Below are 25,372 nucleotides of genomic sequence, written 5' to 3' on the forward strand. Positions count from 1 at the left end.
CAGATTGAATTTATTTAATGCCTCGGTTTGTCCACTGCAAGTAGCCTGTATACTTCAGGGGCGAGCCATAGGGTTGGTGAGAACGGCGAGAGCGAAAATATGGGTATATTGATGATGAATTAAACATCCAAAGGATGTTTAATATATAAAACATCCATTATATAGAAAGAGACACTGAAAAGTGTACTCACGACCAGGGCAGTTGGCCTCGTCGCTGCCATCATGACAATTCGGTGCGCCGTTGCACCAGAGCGTCCAGGGGATACAGAGTCCATCACGACATTGAATCTCCCCAGGCCCGCAACCTGTGACTGCAATTGTGAGAATATTGACTTGAACAGCGTTTATATATTATGAATGTCATATAAATTTATTTTTCTTTGTGGTCCGCAAAAAATTGAATCAAATAATTTCACAAAAAAACACGTCTAAATAATTACAATATTTATTTCATTCTAGTATTGACCACATAATCATTGGTTAAGAACATTCCGTCATAAACTGAGCAAGTGAGTTAGTCAGAAGATAAATGCAACAAACTGAATCGAACCTGGTTTGCACATATATTCACTGAAGCAAAATTACTTTTCTCAGCAAACAGCGTTCTAAATTCTTGAGTAAAGTAATACCCGTGTCGAAAGTTAATCACATGTTAACCTTGAACTTGGTTAAACTACAGGGTCCGGTTTATTTATGGCAACGGATGTTTGTTATTTAAAAATAAATTGGTTTCAAGGAGACTTTTCTTTTATAATGAAGCTTAATTTTATCTATTAATTCATCTATTTTATATTGCAGAAGTCTAAGGTGTCTTTATTTACTATTATTTATGGCAGTAGATAGAAATGCAATTGTAACACTTCATGAAAAGGGAGAGAGTAATTCAGTCATTGCAAAAAAGCTCCAAATTCGTCGTGAAACTGTGTGGAAGGTGGTAAAAAATATAAATTAAACTGGTAAAACATGCAATCGACCTGGTCAAGGAAGGAAACGAAGTGTCCGAACAAAACAATTGATCAAAAACACGAGGGAGAAGTTGAGGAGAAACCCTCGTCGCTCAGCTGCAAAATTGGCTGCAGAAGCAGGAGTCAGTCTGACAACGATGCGTATAGAGTCCTCAAAGATGACCTCAAAACCTTCCCTTACAAGATGCAAACAAGGCATGAACTAACAGACCTTCATGAACGAATGAGGCTCGATCATTGAAAAGCGAGCTCAATTTTTCACTCAGCGAGCGCACCATCTCACTCAAGGCGTTTACTACATCATTCAACGATTTCGTCTCATTGCCTTGCTCTTCCACCGTTTTTTCGCTTTTTCGAATACAAATAGTTGGTTCTTTGCAGTCACGACAAAACCAATGAAGTAATTTAGTTTTATGGAGAAACAAGTATTCGTCAGAGCTCAACTTCGAGCATTCGAGCAGCTGATACAAATGAAGTCTTCGCAGCGTTCACAGATGACTGTCTGATCTGCCTCGCTCACAGAGATCTCTTTGCAGTGTTTTCAAACTTTCATCTCTGACTTAGCTGATTTGATTTTAGCCTTTTGTCTAGCAGAACTAGAAGGCTTTTCTCCTACCTTTTTTTTCTCTGCCCAGCCAACGTACAATGCACGGAGGAAAACACAAGTTTGAAACTGAATTGATTTGAGTAGGGTTGAAGTTAAAATTATATTTCAAACAGAATTGGAAATTAATAATACAATGCACGGAGAAAACACAATTTTGATATAACTCTTTGAGTAGAGTTAAAGTTCCGTCAAATATTACGACTCCTGCTGAGCAAGGAGATTCAGCTGAACAGCTGAGCGAGGGGAGAGAAGTGGGCTGAGGGAATGAAGGGCTCGCGACAGAGGGGTAGAAAGGGTGAAGGGCAGGATAAGGGTCCCTAGACGGCGGGCAGCGTAGAGGTAGACGGAGGGGCAAGGGTGAAGTTGACGGAGCTCGATTCAAGGAAGTAGTCTTAACAGAAGGCACTTCGCCTATCTTCGACACAAGGTGTCATCACTCACTAGATTTACCCTCGTTTTTCAGCATGAAAAACAGGGAACCGCTAGTTACTTGCTTCCACTATCTGTTTGCATTCTCTTTCACTGACTTCATTTCAAGTCATTCAGTAATACAAAATGTGTTAATACAGTTCAACCGCATAGTGAAAAGGCAAGCTGTGAGCCCGCGCAGCACGCACGTCTGTCTTGTGACACGGCTCAACCGCGACTCTATGATGCGACGTGAATTTTTCTGGAGTCCGTGCATAATTTGAGTTCGACGTGCTTGATGCGTAGGCTATCGATGTTGAGTTGTATGAGGTTTTGAAGATGGAATGACGGTGTGCAGGCTATGTTGAGTTTCGAGGATTTGATGGTGGAATGGCGTTGTGCTGGCTTGTAGTCGAGCAGGTGAGACTGGACGAGATGGAGAGGAAGGCCCAAGGCGAGGGAGGGGTCAAGGTAGCAACGGAAGAGTAGGGGAGCGCACCGACGAGTGGAAACCGGTGAACACGGGTGGATTTGCGGCGCCGATGTGTTGGCCAATGAAAGGAACAACGAGCAGCACCAGTTGCTAGTATTGCGCCTAAGGGTTGCAAGTGAGGTGCGCTTGAGGGGGAACCAGCGTCTGCAATTGCTGCTCAGGACAGATCTTCCACCCACGCGAGAAGATGTTATACGCGTGGTGCAGGTGGGGGCATTAGGTGAGTTTGGGGCATGTCCCGAGTTTGGTTTGATGTCGTTACCGAGCAAGAGGTGAAGGTACAGTGACCTTGCAGCCGGGTTTCCAAGTCCTCCATCAGAAAAAAACGTTGGTTCAAGCCAACCGGGTAACGTTTCACAAGACGCAACACTCTTAGGAGCCATCTCCCTACGGCTCCGCAGTGAAGTTGAAGTGGAGGCAATTTAGCCCTCCCAGAGGGGTCTTGCCACGACGTAGACGCGCCCCCAATAGCGAGCGTGCTCGATAGTTGCTAAGACTAGTAGAGTTACACTAAATATTATCATCACCTCGCTCGTTTCTTTTGTTACGTTGATCATTTATGTCCTCACCAATGCAGAAACAATTCAAACCAAAGGCTCTCATGAGGGTGTCGCAATTATGGTTGTTGCATTGCTTCCATCACTGGTTGTTAGGTCCAGTGAAGGAAGCAATGGATTCATTTTGTAAACCAGGTAAGTGTGATATTGATGTTGCATATATTGACCCTGTGACACGTGTTGAGATAAATTCCTACAGATGCAAATCATGGAAAAATTAGTCTTTTAACCAATTATTTGCAAATTTAGCCAAAACTATTATAGTATAGTTTGCATAAGTTAGAAAAATGTAACTCAGTACTCCCTGCAGTGAGTGACAGAAAGCGCATTTTCTCGTCGACGAAAACGTGAACAGACAGACGGACATGGCGAGCACAATAGTGCATTTTTTAATATATGAGAAAATGCGCTAAAAACTCTCCTTATGTTTGTCAGCTATCATCTCTCTATAGAATATTCAAAATAATAAATTTATTTTAAAAACGTGCTGATGAAAGTAAGACAACCACTAAATTAAATTTGTACCGCAAAAAAATGGCCAACAAAAGGAATTCACTGAAGCCAAATTCCTTTCCTCGGCAAACAGCGGTGTAAATTCTTGAGTAAAATAATACCTGCCGAAAGTACTTCAGATGTTAACCTTGAACTTGTTCAAACTATTAATTTTATTGAACCCAGTTACACCAGAGGTTGTATACTATACCAGAGTTTATATTCGTTAAAAACCCTTTTAATAGATGTTATAATTAAACATTTGACACATATTTACATGACAAATAAAAATAACGACCGAGCACGTCATTGGGGGTTCGTCCCACCGAATTTCAATTGCATCAAGCGAACTTTTTTAATCGGCGCCTTCATGCGTGCCAGGCAGGAAGCTGATATGTTTCGTCATAAGAGCATTTAACATCCAAAATGTTTGAAATAAGTAAATAAGCTACAAATTTTTATCCGGTAGTTATAATTATTATTATAATAATAACTAATATCAATAATAATATTTCACCTATGACCTTGGCTATTTTATACATAAACGACTAGACAGCATTTTCGTAAATTTTAACTCATTATTTCCATTCAATAGAATAGAACGTCGGAGGTGCAAAAGGTTCGAGAACAAAACGGAAATAACGATTTTGCAAATTTACCAATATAAGCTGCAACAACGCTCACTAGTTGTGTTGGAGGCGTTGTAATGTGACGGTATCTCTATATACCTATTTATTGAATAATAGTTTATGTGCTTTATTATCTGCTCAATAGTCGCGAAACGAAAAAGTTCAATGTTATATGTATCATCTTTTAACTTCTTTCGTTTCTTAGGTTTAAAATTTATCTGCGCATGCCGAAGCAGAAACAATGTAAGCCAAGAACTCTCATGAGGATGGCGCAAACATGAATTATTTCAAGATTTGTTGTTAGAGCTTGTGAAGAAAGTTAGTGAAATAAAATTGTAAACCAGGCTAGTGTGACATTGAGAGCAAATACCTTGACCTTTCAAACCGGGTTCATTTAAAACATCGTAATGCATATCCAGAAAAAATTATCCCTCCTCCTGTTATTTGCACATTTCACCAATACTATATCTAGCATAAGTTCGATAAAACTCTGGTAACGAATGTCAACAATTATCTGTCAGTGACATTTTCAGACGATAGAATTTATTTAAAAAAGTGTTCATAAAGAAGAAACCGCAAAACTATATTTGCATCGCAAAATTTACAGTTATCAATAAAACTGAGATAAGCAGTCATTTTTAAGAAGGCATATTTAATCACATAGGGAGAAAAAAATTCGATTAATGATTATTCAAGGAAATCTGCTGTCATTATAATAATCAATCAAATAGTAAAGAATAAAGAAACTACAGCTTTGTTCCTAACTTCCTAATTCACTCTATATAATATAATTTAGAATAATTTAATAAGCAAATGATATATTTCTTCAAAGGTGAAATAAACCGAGCTGAAGCTGTGGCTGTAAATTTGGAATTTCTAGCCATTTAATGCTAAAATACATAAAATTCTAGCCTTCGACTCATCAAAGAGCTTTCAACGGAGAATAATAATACACGCAATACATTCTGCGTTTTCCGATACGCGAACCAAAGTTTTTTCGGGTCTCCAATGTACTAGGAAGTTTTCGGTTCAATATGCGTTTGGGCATGGCTTTATTTTTATGTTATGTTACTTTCCACATATTTTTGCAAAAAAGGGAAGAATCTTCAACTAAATGTTACAATGAGTTCAAGTTGCGTCAAAATTTCTCTCACCTGTGCAATTTAGTTCGTCTTCCGCGCCGAGGCACTCTGCTGTTTTGTTGCATCTAACTGACATGGGGAGGCAAAGGGAGCCGCACGCGAACTCGTCCGGCTTGCAGGTTGCTGAAACAAAGTGTNGATGTTTTGTTGCATCTAACTGACATGGGGAGGCATAGGGAGCCGCACGCGAACTCGTCCGGCTTGCAGGCTGCTGAAACAAAGTGTTTTGTTATCATGTATGTAGAGGTATTTTTCTTTCTCATTTATCTTCCTCAGCCTCATTCAAGAATTAGATGGGTGCTCTCATCCAGAAATTAGATGCAGTTTCTTTAGGTAGAATTACTTGGAATTGGGAACGCATTACTAAATTAAATCATTTAATTATTATGGAAGAATTATGACCTCTAGGAGATATTTCATAAAATAATATAATAAAAATTTAAATGAGCAATCTAAAAGTAAAATCGGAGAAATTGAAAATTATTACGCCAACTATGAAAAGAAAGTTTATCCTATCCAACGATTGATGATGATCTAAAAGATATCGAGATCTCCTTCTTTCACGAATGTTTTGTGCAACCTTGACATGTACCAACTTTTTTTTACAAGTGAATGCACACAAGAATTAAACTTACTACAGTTAGCTTCATCGGAGCCGTCCAAACATTCTGTTTTGTTGTTACAGACTTGCGTGAGATCAAGACACTCGCGACTAAGAGGACATCTGTATTTGTCTGTTGTATTGCAACCTGCACACATCGTAAACCGCATTAACGTATGCATCAATGGCTCGCATCGATAACTTGCATGAGTTAAATTTTGACGCTGGATAATTTATGAATGGTTCATGTAAGATTATGAACTACTTAATCATCGTGCTCACGAGTCTTTCGTTGCATGGCCTGAAGTTAAAAAGAAATAAATTGAACTAGTTCTTATTATGAGAGCATTCAGTTAGTATATTACTCACGTTAAACTGACATCCCACGCAAACGCATCAAAGCAAACTCTCCCAAATTAAATGATAATAAAAAGTGTGGGATGAGTTATTGGACTGAATCCCCACACTTACAGCAGATTGTGGGGTTTTCATCTTCTTTGCCTGGACAATCTTGTTTTCCGTCACAAAATAATGAGGCGTTCCGGCACGTACTTGTATAAAAGCTGTTACTTGCAAAGCCAACCACACAAGATCGCTGCCCCGCCCCACATGCTGAGATTTTCATATAAGCTGTAACTTAATTTTTTAAATTTATGAGTCTACTGTTTCATTTATCTTCGTCGTGTCTACAATAAGAACGAATTAGTTCAAATTTTGTGAGCCATTGAATTAATTAAGTAGAAATAAATCTGTGATACTTACATGAAAAGTGTTTATCAAGTATTAACTGTACAAATATTTATTAGCAAAAAAGAGTACAAGTTAAGAGACAGTAATAGACACCTATTACCTCGCCCTCCTGACTTACTGCAATTTAGTTCGTCAGATCCGTCATCACAGTCCACGACGGTGTCACAGACGAGATTGATACTGATACACTTGTTGTCGCTGCTGCATTTGTGATTCCCGTAACAATCTGTCAGTGATTGATTATATTGATGATTGTTCTGTGATTCATTATATAAATTTTTAAAACTAATTACGTCTGGTGAAAGGAAGAGGGTCTTTTATTTATTGCAAAGCTGTGCGAAATTATTTTCCTGAGTCATAGGCAGAGGTCAAAGCCTTCGCTATGTGCAGTAAAAAGATCAATAAACATATTTGTGTGTACAAAATTTGCTCATTTTTGTGTACAATACAAACTCAGATGCAAATCATAGTTCCAAATCAAGGGCAATTTATTGAGTCAGATTATTCATGGAACGGGTAATCGAACTTATCTTTCATTCTATATAATAACGTTATGAATAATGCACATTCATAATGTGATAAAAGTGTCAGCAGCTCAGGCCAAAAATTGTGAGATTCAAAAAACTTTTACATTGATAAATCAGCATTTTCTAATTAATTTCTCAGATGAGCTCGCACCCTTGGCCTCGCTCTTTTCTTAACATTTATTCCACATATCAATCGTTTCATTCCTTATTTATTGATACGTTGCTCAGTGAGTGCATGAAAAAATTATTCTTGACTTTTTTATTCATACCGGTTCAATAATGATTGAAATAATGGACTTACCACATGAGTTCCAATCTTCGTCGCTGCCGTCCGCGCAGTCATTAACGCCATCACAAACTTGAAGGTCAATAATGCATGATCCATCGTTGCAACTCCATGCGCCGTCGAAAGGACAAACTGTGCCTTTCGTGCTCTCCGTGCTCTTCGTGCTATTCGTACAAACACCTGCACGAGCAATTAAAATAATAGAATCTTGCCTTGCTTCTACTGCAGTAAATGTTGCTTTAATGGATTTATCAAGCCAGACCTTGCAAACTAACGCCTCTCATGTGAATGTAGTAAAGATTGGTTGTAAGAGCATGTGAAGGAAGTCAGTGAAATCAAATTGCACACAAGGTTTCTGTGACATTGAGAGTAAATACTTTGACCATTCGACACGAGTTGATTTAAAAACATCGTAATGCAAATCCAGAAAAATTATCCCTTCTCCTGTTATTTAGCCAATACTATATGTAGCACAAGTTCGATAGAACTCTGAATACGAATGTCAGCTATCATCTGTCTAGCATTTTCAGATTATCGAATGTATTTTGAAAAAAAAAATGTTCATGGATAAGCAACCACAAAACTACATTTATATTGCAAAAATTTTCAGTTATCAATAAAACTGAGATAAGCAGTCATTTCCAAGAAGGCTTACTTAATTACGATGAGGACACAAATTTTGATTGAAGAGTGATAAAGAAAATATTATTTTATGAACAATCTGCTGCCATAATAATTGTCAGTTAGAGAGTAGAGAAAAAGGAGATACAACTACGTTCCTAACTTGTAATCTACTCTGAATAAAAACTCATACTCTCAAAAAATTTTTAGTTACAAATGAAACGTTTTTCCACGGATGAAATGAATCGAGGTGAAGCTGTAGCTCTAAATTTTGAATATCTAGCAAATAATGGCAGAAATCCATGAAATTTCCGGCTTTCAACTTTTCAAAGTGTTTTTAACATAGTATAATAGTGCTCGCAATACATTTTGAGTCATGCGACCCGCGAATCAGTGGTTTTTGGGGCTCCAAAGTTCCAGGGTAATTTCGGTTCAATATGGTTTCGGCACGGCTTCATTTTATTTGTATTATTTTTTTCTAATTCTTCTTCTTCCCACACCTTCCTGCAAATTAGGGGAGAGTTTTTGAGTTCGACGTGCTTGGTGCGTAGGCTATCAATGTTGAGTTGTAGGATATTGAGATTTTGATGGCGTATTAGCGGCGCGCTGGATTGTGGTCGAGCAGGAAAGACTGGGCGCGACGGAGAAGGAGGCCCAAGGCGCAGGCAGGGGTCAGGTAGCAGCAGAAGAGTCGAGGAGCGCACCGGTGAGTGGGGATTAATCGGTGTACACGGGTGGATTTGTGGCGCGGATGAGCTGGCCAATAGGAGGCACAACGAGCAGAATCAGTTGCTAGTATTGCGCCTAAGAGTTGGAAGTGAGGTGCGCTTGAGGGGGAACCAGCGTCTGCAATTGTTGCACAGGACAGATGCTCCACCCATGCGAGAAGATGTTACATGCGTGGTGCAGGTGGGGTACAAGATGATAGGGACCGAGTTTGGTTTGATGTCGGCACCGAGCAGGAGGAGAAGGTATATGAACCTTGCAAGACGCACCTCCAATAGCGAGCGTGCTCGATAGTTGCTAGGACTAGTAAGAGTTGCAGTAAATATTATCATCCCCTCGCTCATTTCTTTTGTTGGGTTGATCATTATTGTCCTTCCTAAATCAGAACCAATTCAAACTAAAGACTCTCATGAGAGTGGCACCAATAAGAAATAATTGAAAATTGGTTGTTAGGGCCAGTGAAGGAAGCAATTGATTCATTCTGTAAACCAGGTGTGTGACATTGATGTTACATATTTTGACCCGATGACACGTGTTCAGATAAATTCCTACTAATGCAAATCATGGAAAGATTGGTCCGTTAACCAGTTATTTACAAATTTAGCCAAAAGTATAGTTTGCATAAGTACGAAAAACTCTTGTTACGTTCGTTGGCTATCATCTGTATTTAGCATATTCAGAATAATAAAATTATTTTTTTTGTAAAAGGCGCTATGATGAAAGTGAGACAACCACTAAATTAAATTTATACCGCACAAAATGTTCAGCGACGAATAAAACTGAGATAAGCAGTAATTTTGAAGAAGGCAACTTCGGTGACATAGGAGGAAGAAAATTGTGATGTTGTGTGACAAAGTAAATGATACTCAATGAGCCATTTGCTGGATTGGCAATTTTCAATTACTATGTAGACTGTAGAGCATAGAAAAACAGAATTTACATTTCTTTATCAATTCTAATCTAAATAATGTAGACTAGAACAATTAAGTTTACGAATAATGTATTTCATCATGGATGAAATAGAATCGGGCTAAAGTTTTAGCTTCAAATTTTAAAAATCTAGCTAATTTGAGCTAAAATTTGTGAAAATTCTAGCTTCTAAATTCATCGAAGCGTTTCGAAAGATCTGCAGGCGTTCTGTTTGTGCCCATGCAGCTGTCAAACAAAACTGCCCGTTGGGCTTTCAGGTCAAGGGGTATTATGGGTGTCAGATTGATTTTATTTAATGCCTCGGTTTGTCTATTGCAAGTAGCCTGTATCCATCAGGGGCGAGCACTTCGGGTTCGGGTTCGTAGCGGCGGCGTCCTCTTAGTAACAAGCCAATGGGTAGGGGAGAAAGGCAAGAACTAAAATACAGGCGTTATGATGATGCTTTAAACATCCAATGGAATTATATTAACAGATACACTGAAAAGTGTACTCACGACCAAGGCAGTTGGCCTCGTCGCTGCCATCCTGGCAATTCGGTGCGCCGTCGCACCAGAGCGCCCAGGGGATACAGAGTCCATCACGACATTGAATCTCTCCAGGTCCGCAACCTGTGACTGCAATTGTGAGAATATTGACTTGAACAGCGTTTATATATTTTGTATGTCATATAAATTTATTTTTCTGTGTGGTCCGCAAAAAATTGAATCAAATAATCTCACAAAAAACACGTCCAAATAATTACAATATTTATTTAATTCTGGTATTGACCACATAATCATTGGTTAAGAACATTCCGTCATAAACGAATTGAGCAAGTGAGTTAGTCAGAAGATAAATGCAACAAACTGAATCGAACCTGGTTTACACATATATTCACTGAAGCAAAATTACTTTTCTCAGCTAACAGCGTTCTAAATTCTTGGGTAAAGTAATACCCGTGTCGAAAGTACGTACATCACATGTTAACCTTGAACTTGGTTAAACTACAGGGTCCGCTTTATTTATGGCAACGGATGTTTGCTATTTAAAAATAAATTGGTTTCTAGGAGACTTTTCTTTTATAATGAAGCGTAATATCATCTATTAATTCATTTATTTTATATTGCAGAAGTCTAAGGTGTCTTTATTTACAATTACTTATGGCAGTAGATAAAAATGCAATTGTAACACTTCATGAAAAGGGCGAGAGTAATTCAGTCATTGCAAAAAAGCTCCAAATTCGTCGTGAAACTGTGTGGAAGGTGGTAAAAAAATTAAATTAAACTGGTGAAACATGCAATCAACCTGGTCAATGAAGGAAACGAAGTGTCCGAACAGAACAATTGGTCAAAAACACGAGGGAGAAGTTAAGGAGAAACCCTCGTCGCTCAGCTGCAAAATCGGCTGCAAAAGCAGGAGTCAGTCAGACATCAATGCGTAGAGTCCTCAAAGATGACTTCAAAACCTCCCTTTACAAAATGCAAACAAGGCATGAAATAACAGACCGTCATGAGCGAATGAGGCTCGAAAGATGCCAGCACATTCTGGATCTCACTGAGGATGGCACGCTGCCCAACTTGGTGTTCAGTGACGAAGAACAAATTGACATTGAACAAAGCGTTAACCGTCAAAATGACAGAGTTTGGAATCGGGATGGGTCTGTGGCAACCAGAACAGCAACACGACGTCAAAATCCCATGTCCGTGATGGTTTGGGCTGCGGTAACCGCCACTGGGAGGTCCCAACTCGTTTTTGACCCCTCAGGAGTGAAATTGAACAGTCAGCGATACATTTTGGACATTTTGGAAGCTGTGTTGTTACCTTGGGCCCCTAAACACTTCAACGGCTCACCATGGTGTTTTCAACATGACTCTGCCCCATCACATGGCTCAATCATGACCCAAAACTGGATTCAGGGACACATCCCAGCGTTCATTAGCAAAAATTAATGGCCCTCAAGAAGCCCTGATTTGAATTCTCTCGACTTTTCTGTGTGGGCTATTCTAGAGAGTAGGGTCTGCAGAACACCTCATGATTCTTTTGATAGTTTGAAGTCTAAATTGACACGAGAATGGGACTTGATCCCTCAAGAAATGCTGAGTGTCTCCTGTGAAGGTTTCCCGCGTAGATTGGAGGCCGTCATTAAAATTAAGGAGGGTCATATTGAATAAATATGTCTGAGAATTGTTTAGGTAATTCTTGGCCACTAGCTCATCCAATAAAGACACAATGCACCCGTTTGTTTCATTGAGAAGTAACAAAAACATGCGTTGCCATAAATATGGCGGACCCTGTATTAATTTTATTGAACTTCGTTATACCAGAGGTTCCATTGAGTATTACAATTATACAAAATAAATTATAATTTAGTTTGCAAAGGTGGCCCAGATTTTATCACTACATACTGGGGAAAATCTTTAACTAAATGTTATAATGAGTTCAAGTTTCGTCAAGAGTTCTCTCACCTGTGCAATTTAGTTCGTCTTCCCCGCCGAGGCACTCTGATGTTTTGTTGCATCTAACTGACATGGGGAGGCATAGGGATTGCATGGCCTGAAGTTAAAAAGAAATAAATTGAACTAGTTCTTATTATGAGAGCATTCAGTTAGTATATTACTCACGTTAAACTGACATCCCACGCAAACGCATCAAAGCAAACTCTCTCAAATTGAATGATAATAAAAAGTGTGGGATGAGTTATTGGACTGAATCCCCAGACTTACCGCAGATTGCGGGGTTTTCATCTTCTTTGCCAGGGCAATCTTGTTTTCCGTCACAAAATAATGAGGCGTTCCGGCACGTCCTTGTATAAAAGCCAACCTCACATGATCGTTGCCCCGCCCCACATGCTGAGATTTTCATATAACTGTAACTTAATTTTTTAAATTTACGAGTCTACTGTTTCATTTATCTTCGTCGTGTCTACAATAAGAACGAATTAGTTCAAATTTTGTGAGCCTTTATATTAATTAATTAAGTAGAAATAAATATGTGATACTTACATGAAAAGTGTTTATCAAGTATTAACTATACAAATATTTATTAGCAAAAAAAAGAGTACAAGTTAAGAGGCAGTAATAGATACCTATTACCCTTATTACCTATTACCCTTATTACCTATTACCCTTATTATAGATACCTCCTCCTGACTTACGGCAATTTAGTTCGTCAGATCCGTCATCACAGTCCAGGACGGTGTCACAGACGAGATTAATACTGATACACTTGTTGTCGCTGCTGCATTTGTGATTCCCGTAACAATCTGTCAATGATTGATTATATTGATGATTGTTATGCGACTAATAATATAAATTTTTAAAACTAATTACGTCTGGTAAAAGAAAGAGGACCTTTTATTTATTGCAAAGCTGTGCGAAATTATTTTACTGAGTCAGAAGCAGAGGTCAAAACTTCCGCTATGTGCAGTAAATAAGATCAAAACATATTTGTGTGTACAAATTTTGTTTATTTTTGTATTCAATACGAACTCAAATGCAAATTTTACAGTTCAATAGTAATTTGAATAATGGACTTACAACAATCTTCGTCACTGCCGTCCGCGCAGTCATTCTTGCCGTCACAAAGTTGTTCTTCAATAAGGCATGTTCCATCGTTGCAAATTATTGCGGTTTCGCCAGGACAAACTGTGCCTTTCGTGGTCTTCTTGCTATTCGTACAAACACCTGCACGGGCAATTAAAATAATATAACCTTGCCATGCTTCTACTGCACTGAATGTTGCTTTAATGGATTTATCAAGCCAGATTAAATTACACAGGCTGAGGCAACCATAGCACAAGCAACTCGGCTAACAGGGACAATTAAACTCGCAAATTATTGCGTAAAACATTTAAATTCCCATGAAAGTAAATTAGGATTAAGAATTCATTATTTAAGCTTTCTAATAGCGTTCTTAATTCCAAACAATATGAAATTATGCTTCATCGTTGCAATGTAATTATTAAATCTAGCCAAAAAGAGAGCAAAAATGAACGGTGAAACATGCCTGGCGTCACCAAGTCAGCTGGGTATCCCTTGAGAACAGATAACGTAGTGATGAAGTTTTCGAACTCAGCGCATCTCTCTGAGTCGTCGTAGCTTAGGGTGGTCACCAATCTAGCCCTTCTGGGAAATATTCTGTGGAAGACGAATCGAAGTAGTTGAAATGTATTTATTCGTTATCTGATATTCGAAGCATTGCAAATCGCATATATAAAAGCATAGAACAAATTATTGGCTTCAAATCTAGATTTTACAGAAAACAGCACAAAGACCGAGGAAATGGTGGCAGGCTGGCAAAGTGGTTAAAGTTCAGAGTACCAAAGAGGTTCTATCACATGTCTCTTTGCGCCAGTTTCTAGTCGGCGAGGAGGCCGGACGGTTAAGCAAAGCGAAGTTGGAGAAGTGAGTTGGGCGTTTGAGACCGCAACAAGCTGTGAATTTTCTATGATGTTAAGAATCGGCGACAGTCTTACGGCTTAATAAACACTGAAACAGCTGTAACTGTGAATATCGCGAGTCGTCCGATACAACAACATAAAGTACGTGGCAGAGAAAAAGACAATTCTAAACTTCGCCTCAACATTGAAATATGTATGGTAATTTTTATCGTGAGCAGCTTAAAATCATTTTCAGACAGCCGGCTTGCAATTGTGAGAAATTCTAAATTTCTCACCAAAAATTATTGAAATTTCGGTTAATTATTCAATGATAATACAGGGTATATAAATATAAAGTAATTTGTTTGAATCGCAGTGCTGTCGTCCTTTGTTCGACTGTGCGGACTAGTCAATGTCGGGCACTGAGAGAACAATCTCTAAAGATTCACATATTTTATGCAGTGCAGAGCAGTGGTAGATTCCATCAGTCCTACGTAATGAGCTTCCAATCCGTATACTTTGTTCCGTGTTGTTCCAGTGTCGACCAGTGTTTCCTACGAATCAGTACATGCAACAGCAACATGCTCGTCGGTTATTAAGTATCTCTAAAATCCTTCCTACAAATCTGATTCTCTATCCCTAGGTTTGCGTGAATGTCGTGTCAATTTTCCTTTTTTTGGGTTGCATCAACTATATGCCAAATTTTCTTCTGTGGGAAGTTGGACGTTAGTTTAAGGCTACGTCTTTCAATTCAATAGCACAATCGAGTTTGTTTAATATTGCAAATCAAAGCTCCGCTGGTCCGATTAGATTACTAAAGTATATTTAAACTCGTTAATTATCTCAAAGCTATACGCAAATTTATAACTACTTTTATTCAAATTTATATCAAAATTATATTCAAATCGAGTTTTATCAAAGTTCTATTCAAAGATACGTATATTCAGATAGCGGGGTAGTGCAAAATCCGATTAGGCTGTTAAGATTTTACTGCTGAGGATTGTGCTATGCTAATTCAAGTCTTTGATCTAATTTCAAACGTAGTTGAACCTCGTACTATTCTTTCTGTATTTCTCAGTCCAACTTCCTACCCCTTCTACTGATTTCCTCTAAATTTCCTAAATTTGTATCTTCTACCGAAAGTATCAACACTGAGCATTAAAAACCTCAGGTCAGTTGCTGCATCAAAGTGAATATATATTGTGGCTTTACATTTGTGTTGTGAGATTTTATTTCCTTGCGGTTTAGTCTTGACTAGGTTTCTTATTTCTTTCTGCAGTATCGACTTTCTGGCGCCACAGTGGAACTTAATTTTTGTATCTTGCGTCGTTACGTCATGCCAACGTCATTACTGCTTCTCGACCAATCCTGAGCCAACAGGAACACTGAATCTACCTACCTGCCTCCCTGAAGCTGTAACGAGAGACCTACTGCTTGGTCAAACTGCCATTTTTTTATGCCAATTGAATCTGATAAACAACCAGAGGAGTGGGAGATGCTCTGATTTTAATCTAGATTGAAAATTAATAAAACTTGAATGCTGAAGCTTAACCTCGAGTGATCATATCCTTGCGGATTTATCATCTCCGTTCTCGTTGGAGTTTCTTGTTGAATTACTTCATTTAAAATAANTCGTGAGCATTTCAAAATCATTTTAAGACAGCCAGCATGCAATTTATAGATTACCGTGATCTGGGGTGAGATTGGCCCAAATTGAACGTATTGTTTTAGTTATATCAGCTTCATATATTATGACCTGATTAACATAAATTCTCAACGTTTATGTGAACAAATTATGTATAATTAAATTACGTACAACTATATTGAGAGACCTCTCAATCACTTTCCACTATGTTCGTGATTTGTTTAAATGTTTGTATCAAGTTACCCAAATTCTAGTGGAAAGTTGTCAGGAAATTGTGAAATGACATTATTTTGAAAATGACATGTGTAACAGCCTTAATACACAGAATACTCTAAACAATTGCAATATTATTAGGCACTTACCTCTTAGTATCTTTTCAATATAATTTGTGTTTACAAGTAAAAGATTGGTATAAGCAAATTTACGACTTTCTCACTGGGGAGAAGGAGCAGCTCTGGAGTTGTGTTTAAATATGGAACTAAACCCAAAAATCACCAACAATAAACTTTTAAATATTATTGCGTGCTGCATGAACTAGAACGAAAACTCGTCTCATTTTCACAATACAACACTGCAAAATTTCTTTTAACTTAAGCCAATGTAAATCCTTGAAGGGCAACGGCATCGAAATAGTTACTTTATCACTATAACACGTTGTCGTTGTTCAAAACTACAGGTGAACTTCGGAATTAGAATAATCATATCTAAAAGCAGCAGTAGTTGTGTTTCTGGATGTAATTAAACCGATTATTCTGTTCTATATAGGCAGGTCTGAAATGTCTCTAGCTCTCTACTATTAATAATTTAATGTAATATTGTAACAACCGTTGACTGCATAGCCAGTTGTATGGGATGGTAGTAATTAACCACTTAATAGCGCCGACGGTTACGATCCCATTTTACGCGCTATTTAATGTATTCAGTCAATGCTGGAAAAGTGTAAAATAGTCGCGGTATTTGACGTATTTTATTCATGACTATTAAGACAAACAAGCATCAGCAAACTCTTTACTCTGAAATTAATGTGTGATTTTCCTTTTTCATTGTCTTATCCATTAATTGACTGAAATTGATTCAATTGTCGGCATTGTTCAGAAGTGTGAAACAATTTCCTTCATTTCATCCTTGAGTTGCTCAATTACAAGCATATTTTATATATGTTTTATGTATCTGCCGATCAGCCCGGTTAGTCGGCTTGTCGGTTCACGCAATGCAGTATTTTGTAATTTGAATACCCGTTCCTGTTCTTGGGAATGCTTGATGTTCAGAATAACCCATAGTATTACTTGAAATTATGCTAGGCAAGTCCTTAAACCCGTAATGGAAATTTAAAAAAATATCTAAATTTAACTCACTTCTCTACTTCCACTTTAACGCTTCCCGGCCATCTCAGCTCAAAACTTTGCTGCAGTTCTTGAACAATGGAGTCGACAGTTTGATTCCTAACGGTCTCGTTCTTTATCACCGATGTGAAGTTCACGCGTAGAATAGCGTTGTATGAATCTGGCAGGAGGCATAATGAAAGTTGAAATTAGCAGTGTGTAAAGGCATGTTTACATGATTTAACTTTCTGTTTACTGACGGGAACTCTGGTTACCAAGCCTGTAGAATTTAACGTCATTAAGAATGAAATTAGTGCCTAGAAAAAATGTGGTATGGGGACATTTCTAGTTTTCGAGTGTTTTTTACTGAAATTCATGAGCCAGAAGGTTTTCAAAAACCTTCGTCTTCTGTTCGTCTTCTGCTCACTTACAGCACAACGCACTCGAATTTCGGAATGAAAATTAGTTTCATTTCAAGAAAAAAAAACACTCACTCGAACTAGCAGCTCGCTTCTCTCGGACCAGTGCCGAATTATGCAGATTTTGATAGCCGAACACGCCCTGTCCAGGACAAAGGAAATTAAATATTACATCATACAGAACAATGAGCGTGCACTGGAATTTGATATATACATATACAGCCGGAGCACTTATATTCTGGATAATATCTTGGAAGAAGACAAGTGGTCTATACAATAATGTTGAATAATTGGCTGTAAGTCGACTAAATTATGATTGTATTATTAGGTTATTGTGCTGTAAAAAGATCTTACATCAACGCTCCAGAAGGCTGAGACTGTGCCATACTGCAGAACCAGGCACAGCAGCGCCAGCAGAGCAGCGCCCCTAATGGTCCCGCTGGGCGTCATCTTTGAGCCTGAAAAAAATTGTCGTCGAGCACCCAGAGAATTTCACTTCTATCGAACAGTCTTCAAAAATATTATAGTTAACTTTGTCGGAACATGTTGCTTGAACTTTAAATAGGGGACCGACTTGGTCCCGTAAGTACATATACATTTACCAATCGATCTTTCTGAAATTTCACACACATACGTAAAATGTAAACTAAAAAACAATTTTCTCGTATGAATTTTTCGAAAAATGAACGAAAACGTGAAATTAATAGAAAACGGTTAAAAAGTGTGTACTGTAAAAAGTTTATAACTTTTGCAAATCACATGCTAAAATATCGAGACATTTCATTCGATTTGGAAGAAAATTATCAAGCGGCCCTTCAGCACTGATTTTCGATTTTGGTCATCATTCGTCTTTTATGCGCGTTATTCCGATTTTTCCACATGTCTCAACCCCTCATCCCCACCCCCACTCCCCCCATATATTAGTCCAACCAAGCACAAATAAAAAAAACAGGCTCCTAGAGTCGCTAGGTATGTAGCGATTCAAATGATATGTCTTTCATTGCTGTAGCTTGAATACTGTAGGAGTTATAAAGTTTTACTCCCCCCATATATTAGTCCAACCAAGCACAAATAAAAAAAACAGGCTCCTAGAGTCGCTAGGTATGTAGCGATTCGAATGAAATTTCTTTCATTGCTGTAGCTTGAATACTTTAGGACTTATAAAGTTTTTAAGATGGCATTTTTTGGATATTTAAATTGTTCAGGGGAGCCAAATAAAGTAACATTTATTGAAAAAAGAAGAATATGGCAAAAATAATTCTTGATATTGTAGCCCAAGCTTCCCCATTGCCAATTATTTGCATTTATGGTACCAGCACGCTTCTTCAGACTTATTCTTGTCCAGTTTAACGTGAATAATAAGCTATCAATTGGACTTTATTATATATATAGTCTTATAGATATATAAAATATTCATTTTATATAACTTCAAAACTGCATTACGCAAATAATATTGCATGTACATACATCCGTTATATATGCTTTGTTGAACACGCATCTTTTGTAGCTTTCAAACAAGTGCAAATACTTAGCAATTAACGTAAATAATGATCCATAAATACCATTTTTAAAGAAAAATTGCAAGCATTGTTATAAAATGCTCATTTTATTAAAGTTCAAAACTGCATTACGCAAAAAGTATTGTATGTACATCCATGGTATGTAGTCATGTTGACCGCGTCTTGTTTGTAGCTTTCAAACAAGTGATAACACTTTGCAATTAACGAGATTAAGGATTTATATATATATATATATATATATATTTATTTCAGGGAAATCTTTGTACATATTACTAAAAAAATGTTCATTTTATATATTTTTAAAATTGCTTTACGCAAAAACTAGAGCACGCCCCTACATGCGGTTTGCTGCGTTAGATGCGCCTTTTCAGCAGCTACGGAATCATTGATAGCCAAGAAAGCGGAAAAGTCAAAATTTTCTATTTTTCACCAAGCCGGTCCCCTTAAATGACATTTGTTTGGTTTAAAATAACTGATAAATCAGAAATAATATATATAGTTGTTTCGTTTGAGTTACCAAACTACAAGAGGTTGAACAATTGGAACGAGCTATACGACGTGAAGTCGTTAGTAGACCAACTGCATCAACCCTGCCTGTTGTATTCATATTTTTCAGCATTCAAGAAGTTGTAGATGATTGAAAAACAATAATTTCATATATTTATTTATTGCAATCCATCATATTTTTCACTGACGAAAGTAACTCAAATTAAGCTGAGATGAGCCGGATAGTACAAAGTGTGTTTGGCGACTGAGAAATTTAAGATTTTGCGGCTGTAGATTTTAAATCAACATTAACCATGAAGTTCCTGAGCATCTGTGATGCTATTTCAGGCTATCCCATTCAGTCTTAATGCCGAATTCATTTAATTATTTACATTTGTGTTAGAGTTCAGAAATGATATGAAAGAGTGGAAATATCTGTGGATATTCTGTGGGCCCAATTTCAGGAAGAAAACTTCGAAGGTGTGGGAAAATTTAACGAAGAATGCACGTGAATTAAACAGTCTATAACTTTGAATGAATCAGCATAATTAAATAAACTCGAAATATAATAGCACAATCTTTGAAAAATTCAAAATTTGAAGATATTTGGAGTAGTTGCATGTGAGCAAGCACATGTGTTAAAAAACTGACAAATTAATCTAATTCTCAGGAATTAAAGATCTCACAAGTTATATGATGTTTTAAAATCAAGTAGAGATAAAAAATTAAAGTGGGAATATAATTTTCAAATGAATTTGACATACCGATTATTCGAGCTTTGAAAATATCCTTTGCTGTGCACGAAATCTGAGTAGACAACTTCAACGTCAGGTGACTGTGTGTCACTGAAGGTGCGCTTCCAATATGAACCTGAAATGAATCATAGACATAGTTCATAAGGCCTTGATAACGACTGAGCTTCTTATCTTATCTTAATCCGTTGGATATTGAGAAATTTCGTACGTCTGAGTAGGTTCCGTCTCATGATATAGCGCACAGATTGCGTCACACACTCATACGATTGATTGCTCGAGATCAATAAATGTCGGTTTATTGCCTTGTTAACTGGCTGAGCATCTAACAATATTAAAGGAGGTCAACTACCTCTTAACATCACCTCCAATTCTGAGACAGACATAAAAGCTAAACAAGACCTAACATTAATATTAATTAATACATTAATTAATACAATAATAAGATTTTATTCATTTTTAGTTTTTTCGAACTGGTGATGGAGGTGGACTCCGAAACGTTTTCAATATCGATATGGTGAATTTGCTTGATGTTTTCTTTGCTTTTAAATTCCTTATGAACTTGCGATATAAGCAGACTGATAATATAAGGACTCCAATTCTGTATTTTATCCCTCACGTTATTCTGTATTTTATCTTACGTTAATAAGTTCCAGATAAAATTGTACAGACTTTCTCTTTATAATACGTCAAACAATAAAAGGAAGGACCGAACGAGTTTGAATTAATGTATTACTGTTGTAATATAACAAGATTTTAATATTACTATGACGGTAGTGGTGGTAACTTGACATTGCAATACGGTCTTGCGCCATATAAACGTGGCTATGAGGAAGTATTCAATTTTGAACGCTTTATCCGAACAGAAAACCTTTTGCATAATGCAAAACGGATCCGTTAAAAAATAAAAAATCAATCTTCTTATCAGAACTCAACGAAATAACTTTTGAATTACGAAATTGAATTAAAAATGTTTTGTAAACAAATTTCGATCATACTGGATTCTTGCAACAAAATTTCAGATTATTATTTACCATCGAAAAAAGATAGCTCGTCGGAACGAGAAAAAGTCTTAGACTCTTTGTACTGAAGTATTTCTCAGAATCAAAAGTATTAGACTCTTTGTACTGAAGTATTTCTCAGAATCAAAAGTATTAGACACTTTGTACTGAAGTATTTCTCAGAATCAAAAGTATTAGACTCTTTGTACTGAAGTATTTCTCAGAATCAAAAGTATTAGACTCTTTGTACTGAAGTATTTCTCAGAGTCAGAAGCGTAATCGACAGTAAGGCCAGGTAGAGAACCGGACTTAGTCCTTAGAGATTTATTAAAATCTTATCTGAGTTGTACGCATGGTTACAACGTGGATTCTAATCATATAGCCTTGCCACACTGTAAACTCAAACCCTAGTACAGGGCTACCATAAACACTGATAGTGAAGCTATTCTGTGTACAATAAATTCTCCACTTGACCTGCAATCAACAATATTACACTTGACTTGCAATCAACAATTTTCATTTTACTTGCAATCAACAATATTCAACTTGACTTGCAATCAACAATATTCAACTTGACTTGCAATCAACAATATTCCACTTGACTTGCAATCAACAATATTCCACTTGACTTGCAATCAACAATATTCCATTTGATTTGCAATCAACAATATTCCACTGTAATTCCTACTGATTATGCCTACTTTATTTAATTAACGGGAAAGCACACATAATTTGAGGTAACACGATAAATGATTGGATTGCGCGTTACGAGTATAAGATGAGCACCTCCAGTGAATGAGCCCGATGGAAAAAGTGCGCGTAAGTCATTCGTGCAGTAAAATTTCCCTCCTTCATACCAATTTAGGCTGAACTAATATCCCATTTTAAATCATAAGGTAACACACAGAAACATGTGAGTTAAGTATTCCAGTGAGATTCATTGGTCTGGTAACGAGTTTAAAGAGTTTTAATAACGAATAATACAATTCTTCTTGATTGCCTTAGTATGTAAGGGAATGCATCTAAAAATCTCGTATGGAATTTTCCTTTCATTTCATAGCTCATTTATGAGATTCATCCATTCATTTGTCTCGTATTCTCCCAATTCTGTGAGGACAGGTTAGCTTCGTTACATGCATTGGGGGATCTTAAGTTCGGTCGACGGACGGGCCACTTTTTATTACTATTTGAAAAATTGCAATAAACTAGAATCGTTTTTCTCTCAGGCCATCCGCTTATATCTGCTTCTGGTTTCCTTCTAAGTCTAATCTTAATTTCATTTTTTTTATCATCAGTCATTATTTTGATTTTATTATCTTTTGCAATCATTGTTACGTATTGATTTAGGCCGTTTCTGAACTGTACTTGGAATCTTATTGCCATTTGTTATTTCAATAATATTCAAAGACAATTTGATTTCATTCTGCATAATGACAGAAAATGAATGGAATATAACCCTTTATCCAGACATGCTTAGTCCCATGACGGGGATAAGCCTGATATGTTCAATTGTCTCACATTTGCGATTGTTGTTAACAAGTCCGAATAACGAGTTCATATTCACTGCATGAACACGGTGAATATCAAGAACTATTTGTAAAACTACAAACCCTTTAGCATCCCTCGCCTCGCTCAATCTGAGCCTCCAACAACAACAGCTTGTAGTCTTTCAGTTAAAAAGTTGTGTAGACAGGCCAACAATTCACCTCTGACCCCCATTAGTCTTAATTTTCTAAAGAGCACTCCATAATCAACTTTTTCAAACGCTTACGCGGAGTCCAAATACACCACGTCCACCCTGGCCCTCTCCTCCAGCATGACCAGGATTTAGTGATGATGCTCCACTGACAGAAAAACAGGAGCGATTTGCAAACAATCGTGTTGTCTTCTGTTGAAAATATCAGCTTCCTCCGTGTACTGCACAAACTTACAAACTTCCTGGATACGACCTTCGCAAATATCTTGATTACATGTAATGTTAATCACATGTAATTAATCCTGCCTGTAATTTTGGGATCTGTCTCTACCACCCCCTTGGTTGATTGGAATTATTAGTCCTAATTATTGGTAACTAGCGACTTTTTTGCTCTCAAGGATGTCTTCCGAAGCAAAGTCAGAGGAGCCTTTATTGCATTATTCTAGGAACTCTGCCCAGGAGCCGAATAAGTCGATATACGTCATTACCCGCACAGTAAGCAAGATTGGAAATGAAAAGTGACTGGAAGTGTGAATTTATTGCAGTGTAAATTGATAACAAGGTGGTCTTTGAAAATAAATATTATGATATGGAACAATACTGTAAATAATACCCTTGGCAACGCGAGCACCTGCTGCGGAGATCAGCCGGAAGATTGACTAAAGGGAAAATAAGAACGGCGATGTTAATTTCCTAAACGGTGCTGCCTAGGTAGAGGGAAAGTTATAATTTTGTTAGAAAATAAAACTTGTAAAATGTGTAACACTACAAATAAACAAAAGCAACGCTAGTTTGCGGGGACACTAAACCATAGCACCGACTCCTCAAAACTATCTATAGAACAATCCGAAGCCTCGCTAACTCCAACAGTGGCCTCACCTCATCCCACTCAGCTATTACCACCTCAGCTACCATCCCTACACACAAACAACTGTCCAACATATTGATAAATTATTATGCCAGCGTCAGTCACCTACACAAGCCTAGGGCAGACAGATAAATGCGCAAGCGCAAGCGCAAATCTCTGCTGGACAACAATTACATCCTATAGCCATAACATCAGACACCTCACACGTCATAAAACGGATCAAAAGTTCTACAGTCATATAGGGCCAAACAACATCTCCAACATTCATCTAAAGCACCTATAGGCCTGCATGGTATCTATACTCTCACAAATATAGCTAACTTTTCATACGTCCACTGCATCTTACCATTAATCTAGGAAACTGATAAAATCATAACTCTTCTGAAACCAAACATACTTCCTACTGAGGCAGCATTTTACCATCCCGCGCCTCCTACCCACTGATAAAATCTACACTACAACAATACATAACAACACTAGACGCTGGCTTGCCAACTACTTACCAGGCTGGCTGTCATTCGTGCCCTACAATGGCAAATCTTCAAACACAAAGAACATATACCGAACGGAGTATCCCAAGGATCAGTCCTCTCGTCAATCATTTTCAATCTTTACATGCATGACATTCCAGCCCCCACTAGTCAACGTTCATTTTTCACCCCAAGCAGACGACATCACAGTTACATCAACACACACCAATGCAAACACACGCTCCACAAAAATACAACCTTACATTACACGAACAGAGGGCTACCTAGCACGCAAGAGACTCAAAGTAGCCCCCACTAAATCAAAAAGCACGCTACTAACAAGCCACACAAAGGAGCATCAACACAGACCAACCACTCACTCAAACAACACCATCATACCACACACACATGAAACCAAGATTTTAGGTAGACTTACAACACTTCCATATCTTTCGGACCACACATTCAGATCATTAAACAAAATGCAGGCCCAGGCTAAACACACTTAGAACATCACAGGAACAACATTCGGACAGAACAACGGAACCCTCACACTAGTGTACAAACAATATTTACTTTCAGTGGTTGAATTTTGTAGTCCAGCCTGGGCACCCATAATTTCACCCACACTCCGCAACCACAACAAACCATACAAAATACAGCACTCAGAATCGCACTTGGCAGCACCCAAATCAAACCATCCAGCCACGTCCACGCAGAAACCAAAGTCCCCCTTCTGAAAGAACACTTAGGTATGAAAGGTGCCCAATTCCTTTCATTAACACTACAACCCCCACAGCCCAGGTCATCGCTTTCAGCATTTACCCCCTACACCCAGGCAGGCTAATATGCATGTAATATGTGTATGACCCAGGCTAATAATGCATACAACTACCATCTCACATTACTTAACTCCTTACCCCCGCCCAGAGACCCAGCCAACTTCTCCAAATAAATACAAACATATCTAACCCGAACGCACTCTCGAATCCACAAAACAACAATATCATAGACGACAGACCGCCAGACAGCAGCCATACAGAAAAGCAGTTGAACCGTGCAGAGGGAGCACCTCAGCAGACTTCGCTGTGGTCACCATCCC

General features: G+C 37.8%; 1 protein-coding gene across 1 annotated transcript; it reads right to left on the reverse strand.

Moving 5' to 3' along the window:
* Window positions 1-191: 191 nt before the first annotated feature.
* LOC108664469 (low-density lipoprotein receptor) lies at window positions 192-20,331 on the reverse strand (the record flags this gene model as incomplete). Its single annotated transcript, XM_018151059.2, has 11 exons — window positions 20,248-20,331; window positions 17,832-17,935; window positions 17,553-17,619; window positions 17,092-17,239; window positions 13,719-13,849; window positions 13,250-13,396; window positions 12,868-12,975; window positions 12,437-12,562; window positions 5,929-6,042; window positions 5,306-5,416; window positions 192-311 (listed from the first exon to the last, which is right to left on the reverse strand). Coding segments are annotated over exons 2-11 (1,168 nt in total), but the record flags the coding sequence as incomplete, so codon positions are not given.
* Between the last annotated feature and the right edge of the window lie 5,041 nt (window positions 20,332-25,372).

This window comes from Hyalella azteca, unplaced genomic scaffold (genome assembly GCF_000764305.2).
Source record: "Hyalella azteca isolate HAZT.00-mixed unplaced genomic scaffold, Hazt_2.0.2 contig12552, whole genome shotgun sequence".
Lineage (NCBI taxonomy): Eukaryota > Metazoa > Arthropoda > Malacostraca > Amphipoda > Hyalellidae > Hyalella > Hyalella azteca.